At 42.6% G+C, this 6,000-nt stretch overlaps 1 protein-coding gene across 1 annotated transcript; it reads right to left on the bottom strand.

Annotated features, from left to right (window-relative positions):
* Positions 1-231: 231 nt before the first annotated feature.
* On the bottom strand, positions 232-4,365 carry vrtn (vertebrae development associated). Its single transcript, XM_034076503.2, has 3 exons — positions 4,196-4,365; positions 3,168-3,489; positions 232-2,785 (listed from the first exon to the last, which is right to left on the bottom strand). The coding sequence occupies exons 2-3, from the start codon at positions 3,477-3,479 to the stop codon at positions 1,010-1,012; spliced, it is 2,088 nt and encodes a 695-aa protein (XP_033932394.1). The 5' UTR covers positions 3,480-3,489; positions 4,196-4,365; the 3' UTR covers positions 232-1,009.
* Positions 4,366-6,000: the final 1,635 nt, after the last annotated feature.

The following is a 6,000-nucleotide window of genomic DNA, read 5'->3' as shown; positions in this document are numbered from 1 at the left end:
TGAGGGAAATAAATACAAAAAGGTAAAAATAATAAGAACCTGTAATCTATTATATATGGTGGTCAAAAGTGTGTTTGTCTGTGTGGAGACTGGATGTAAGACCGTGAACAAACATATTCCCCAATATTAAAAAGGAAATGGGTCGTTTTGAAATGAAGGATAGTACAACAAATAAAACATCTTCATTTATATTCAGCATTCAAGTAAAACATTTTAAAAAACATGGAAACATCTTTCAAAAATAGAATTGTTGGAAAATTCTAAATGAAACCGAAGGTGCATGATGCTTAGGAAATACATTCAATACTGTGATGGGAACAATTTCAGTGCAAATACAGTGTGAGAGCGGCAAAACCCGTAGCTTATATAATGCTCTTCAACAGAAGCAAACATTCATTTGGAGACAACCACCTTAAACTTTGGTGCAAAAATTTGTGAATACATGCAATAATTGAGTAAAGAAAATAAAAACACTGGAATCCTGTTTCCAGAGATATGAGACAACTCATCTTGTATAACAAAAGCTGACAGAGAAAACAAAATTAAACAACCAGAAATCTCCCAGATCAATAGCAAAGGCATCAGCAAAACAAATCATACATTTAAGCATTAACAATGTTACCACAATGAAAATAGAAAAAAAGGACCCTGAGTACAATGCTTAGCAAGGAATAAAAGAAAAATGGCTTCAAACGAAATCCACTAAACAACAGCTTTGAACTGCCTTTTGCCTGGAGGGCGTCATGTAGGGTTTAAACTGACCCACGACTCAGTTTCTTTTCACACACGTGCAAATGTCCACGAGGGAGGAATGAGCTGTGTTGGTGGGGCACAGGAAGGACACAATGCATTTAAATGCTAAATCAGTGTGCTTAACATTCTTTGAGAACATGGAACGATGAACAACACCGGTAGGTGGTTTGTTTACAGTGAAATGCACAGTGTTGCATGTGAGATTTCCTGGGCCAAGAAGTTCTTTAACAGAGCTCTTCATGATGCTTCTGTAAGATCATTTTAATTGCACAAATGGTTGCCCTTGAACCAGCGACACCCCGTGATGCAAAGCTCGCTTCCACATGTAATATGTTGAGCGTGGAGTGAAGGGGAAGTAAGACCTGAACTCTTTAAAGGAGGGGAATGATTTCTCCTCGAAGCGTTGCTGCAAGAACAGCTTAGCCTTGGCCTTGAAGTTGGCCAGAGCCACAACATCCATCGCAAACATCTGCTCGTCCACGGGGGCCTTGCTGTGAAAGATGTGCTGTGAATGTGGGGCATGGAAGGAGGGTATGGGGTTCCTTTCTAGATATGTAGGACTCTCGACAAATGGGAACACATTTTTATCTATTTTTATCTCCAGGATTTGTTTTTCTGGTACCGTGTTCTCGATGATCACGGGGATGTCCACCTTATCGTTCTGCATGACGATCTTCTTCTTGCCGGTCTGACTGTTACGCCAGAGCCAGTAGAAGCAAGGGGACATGGATGGGAACTTGAGCTTGAACTTTGTCAGGGAACATCTGGACTTCTGGACATGCAGCTTTGCAGCATCTCTTAGCTGTTTTTTACTCATGTATGCTAGCCTGAAACTCCTGTGTTTCCGCCTGCTGATTCTCATTCTGGGAACGAAAGCTTGGTTGAGGTTAGGCAGAACCTGCAACAGACTTTTTGGACTTTTGTCGGCATCTGAGCTTTCCTCACTGCTACCCGTGCTTCCTTTGTAACCTCTGTTGAACATCAAGGCTTCTCTCCTCCAGTTGTAGTAAGTTGATCTGGAGATCCCGGGGAAATGACTCTTGAAGATCCTGAAGGGGAGGGAGGCATTCATGGCAATGCAATTTTGCAGACAGCGCTTTGCTTCCTGCATGTGTGCTACATTCTGGGCCCGCTCTACATCCAGTTTGCTCAGGCCGAGGCCAAATATATTGGCCAGGCTGTCTTGGTGGTCCAGCTCATCATGCTTCGCTTCAGGCGAAGACCAGGCGTCTTGCTCTGTGTTTTCTCCAGGACTAATCTCTCCATTCGATGACGTTGTGGAGAAGTTTCCTCCGGATTTCAGCAGCTCGTGCTTCCAGTTGTAGTACGACGACCTGGAGATTTCAGGGAAAAACTCTTTAAACTGGTGCAGAGGAATGAGCCTGCCTTCCAAGTAGCAGGCTTGCAGGAAATATTTTGCCTCGTACCTGGCTGCTGACTTTTTGCAGTGCTCCTGCGTTTGCCTCTTCCAGCGGTAGAAGGTCCTCTTGGTGATGTTGTACTTGTCCTTCAGACCCGGGTAAGAAAGCTGCAAGTCCTGGTTCAGGAGCTCCTCGCTCTTGGTAGGCGAGACACTCTTCTCACGGTCAGGACTTCCAAATGTGAGGTCACATGTCTGAACTAGTGCCACAAAGTGGTTAGGCTTGAAACGTGAGTCAGGCTGCATCTTGCCAGACCACATGATGTGGAGGGTTGCTGGCTCACAGTCTTTAGGCCAGATCCTTGGGCGAATGAGGCGGTTGAAATAGGGTCGAATCTTAAGGTTGAACATGGGGTAGATCGAGTAGATTTTAAACTGCAGGACTGAGGACAGGGCGTACACGTGCCACATGTTGGCGTAGGAACCGGGGAAGCAGGAAGCTTTGACATCTGCATCAAAAATGGCCTCCAAGACAGTTGCAGGCAGGTTAAGCATGTCCTCAGACTCTTCAGCGCAGAGGCCAAAGCGAACAGCCTGCAGCATCACTTTTGAATCAATCATCCCAGACAGGTAGTATCTCTTCCACAGCACCATTTCCAACACTGTTCGTACCTGTGGGGGACAACAATACAACAATATTTAGCGTGCATGTAAAAACCGTCTGGGGCTTCCGTAAATGTGTTTTTTCCGCATGTCTACAGAGTAAAAGAAGTCTTGATAATTATAGTCTTATAATTGAATGGCCATGTTTCATAACAGCAACAACTATATCAATTATCCATGGCACAAATGTTGCTGTACAATTTTGACACATTTCCAATACTTACAAGCAAATTAACCCTTTTGGAAAAAGTGTTTTGACAAAAAAGTGCGTGTTAAAACCAAACATGACTGAATACAACTGTTGTGATTATATAGTTTGATGATGTTAAAGATGTTTGACAGCTTGAAATGAATCATTATTATTTACAGATTATTAACCCCCACTGCTCACCTGCAGCTCCAAGCTAAGTCCAGTGTGGCCCACTAACAGCATGCTAACAGCATCAAACAGCAGGTTGCCCTCTCCTTTGCAGTTGAGAGGCAGGAGGCCCATGGGAGCATCGGCAGGGTACAGGCCTTGAGATGTGTAATCCACGCCTGCCCACTCAGGGAAATCCTGACAGGGTGCCTCGGGGAGCAGGAAGGGAGCGAGGACCTGGTCCACCTCCAGGGCCACTCTGGTCAGAGCATCGAGGCCGGAGCTCTCTGTGGCCTCCTGCAGCTCCCCCAGAACAGAAAACACAACCTCCTTCCTCTGAATCATAGCTGGGGATCTGATGAGAGCAGGAGAGAGGAAAGTACAGGACAATGGAGGAGAAGAGGGAGCTACTGAGTAGAAATGAAGTAATTTGAAAAAAATCGAGAATAGGCTTAGGAAATGAGTGCATAACTAAAAATGGAGAAACGATTATGTAAATCTATCCAAATTCAAACAACAGCTGCAGCTTAATCAGGGTTCTGGGACAGTTGTGTCTTATTTTGGTAAAAATAAACACATCTGATATGTTCTCCTTCTTATTTCACACGAATAATTTACATACAGTTAAGAAGTCTCTTCGTAAACGTTTTGTTAGGGCTCAAAAAATAACATTTAATTAAAAAGACGTGTCATTTTAGTTAAAGTCTGTTTTTATCATGAATTAGTGTTATTTGAAACTAAACTAAATCAGTTCCACTCCAAAATCATTGTCACAAGGCCTACTTTAAACTGCACCAAATACACAAAACAGACACAAACAAGCTAATAAATTGCGTAAAACAACGCAATTATTGCGTAAAACAACGCAATTATTGCGTTGTTTTATGCAATTTATTAGCCTTTACCCATACTCAACTAAAACTTCGATATTTACGCTCAGGTAAAGTTACCAAGTTAGCAACCATTACACAGAACATAAAACATGCATGTTGATTCAAAACAACACTTTACTTCTCATTATTCGTAACGTAAAACAATATTGCAAACAATTGTATTCCTACCTGAGCGTCCAGAGATTGTAACAACAAAAAAAGGAGACTCAAATGAAGTCACCGAGGGTTTCACAGCTGATACTGTTGATCTCTCTCTGGGAGTTTATTCCATTGTGTGCGTGCTGCCTCAGTGTCCTGTCCTCCCGTGAGCACTGGAGATTTTGGGAGTGATAAGCAGCACCTCCCTTCAGGAAATTGTTAATCGTCGATTCTCTTTTTTGTCTCTGCGTCTATAGACACCTCCTTCAGTCCCTCCCCCTCCCCAAGTAGACTGCAACCAGGGTCAATTTCAATGTGAAGTGTTAACAAAAGCCAATGTGTCAGGAGCCATCAGAACACAGAGGCTGCATTGTAAGTAAACAGGTATCGGTAATGTTAAGCTTTAACAACACCTTTATGCTTTTCCTTTGTCAAAGCCAACTACAACAGTTTAGTTTCAAGGTTATTTGTAAAGAAAACGATCAGGGACCTTTTTGCCTAATAAGTATGTACAAATGTTGATTAACAAACACAATGGATGCTTACTTGTAAGCCTACACATCCTTCATGTTATGATATTGAACAGTCATTTTGTCTTAATTAACTTGCGCTTTATTTTACACTATGTGTCTTTATTCCTACGTATTCACTCCAGAGACTGTTTGAAAGGGTCAGTTTGTGGATTGGAGTGGATATGTGCAGACAGGGTGTGGACACGAGCTTTATTAAAGGAGAGGAGGGCTCCATGTCTGATGCTTGTTTCTCCACTGTATCACTTTTAACACCTCCTCTCCTGCCTTTTGCAGGATTTCAGTAATCAAGGCCTTTTGCTCCACACACACACAACAATCCCCAGCGACTGTCCCCACCCCCAGTGTCCCTACTGTAGACACACACACACACACACACACACACACACACACACACACACACACACACACACACACACACACACACACACACACACACACACACACACACACACACACACACACACACACACACACACACACACACACACACACACACACACACACACACACACACACACACACACACACACACACACCAGGGGACTGCAGCATTTGGCCCCCACTGATCTGTTCACTCCAAGCACTTGGCAGACAAGCTGGTGCCTGAGTTCACTGGGGTTCAAGGCTTTGACCTGAAGCTTATCAGCTATTTGGACAATGTGTGAGTGTGTGTGGAAGGGGTTGAGGGGATACAAAAGAACAGGCACAATTTCAACACTTTGATTTGTATTTCTGACATTGTAAGCTGAGATAATGCATAGACACCCACATGTTAAATGGTATGATAATGTGTGTGAATCAAAACTCCTTTCCTGGTTGATAAAGAGCTTCCTCTCATTTGTCGTCTTTGACATGGCATTTTTTTGTAGACTGTTGAAATACAAGCAGTGATATTACTGTTACATTTAACATACCGAAAATGTTGAAAGGAAGATTTTTGTAAGAGGTCAAAGAAAGTGTGTGAACATTGCATCAAAGAAGCGGAGAGGTATAGATCACACTGAAACCATCTGTACAGCTCCCTTTTTCTTTTTAAAAAGGCCGGTGATTTATTTGTAGCTTGCATTAAGAAGACATACCAGTAGCAGAGGCTTTTCACAGTTTGTTATTAATAGAGATGCTTAAACATAGCTGTATCACAGTGTCCTCGTAGAAGTGCTTTATATCTGAAATACACAGTAGTCTCATGATTGTAAAAAAAAAAAGTATGCGTATGAGTGGCACATTTGATGCATTTTTATACGCTTTCAAGCATTTTAAATCTCAGTCTGTTGAGCTTTGCCTTCATCGTCTATTCATAAC

Source organism: Pseudochaenichthys georgianus, chromosome 24, assembly GCF_902827115.2.
Source record: "Pseudochaenichthys georgianus chromosome 24, fPseGeo1.2, whole genome shotgun sequence".
Taxonomy (NCBI): domain Eukaryota; kingdom Metazoa; phylum Chordata; class Actinopteri; order Perciformes; family Channichthyidae; genus Pseudochaenichthys; species Pseudochaenichthys georgianus.
The sequence above is the reverse complement of the archived record's forward strand: the minus strand, read 5'-3'. Positions and strand labels throughout refer to the sequence as shown.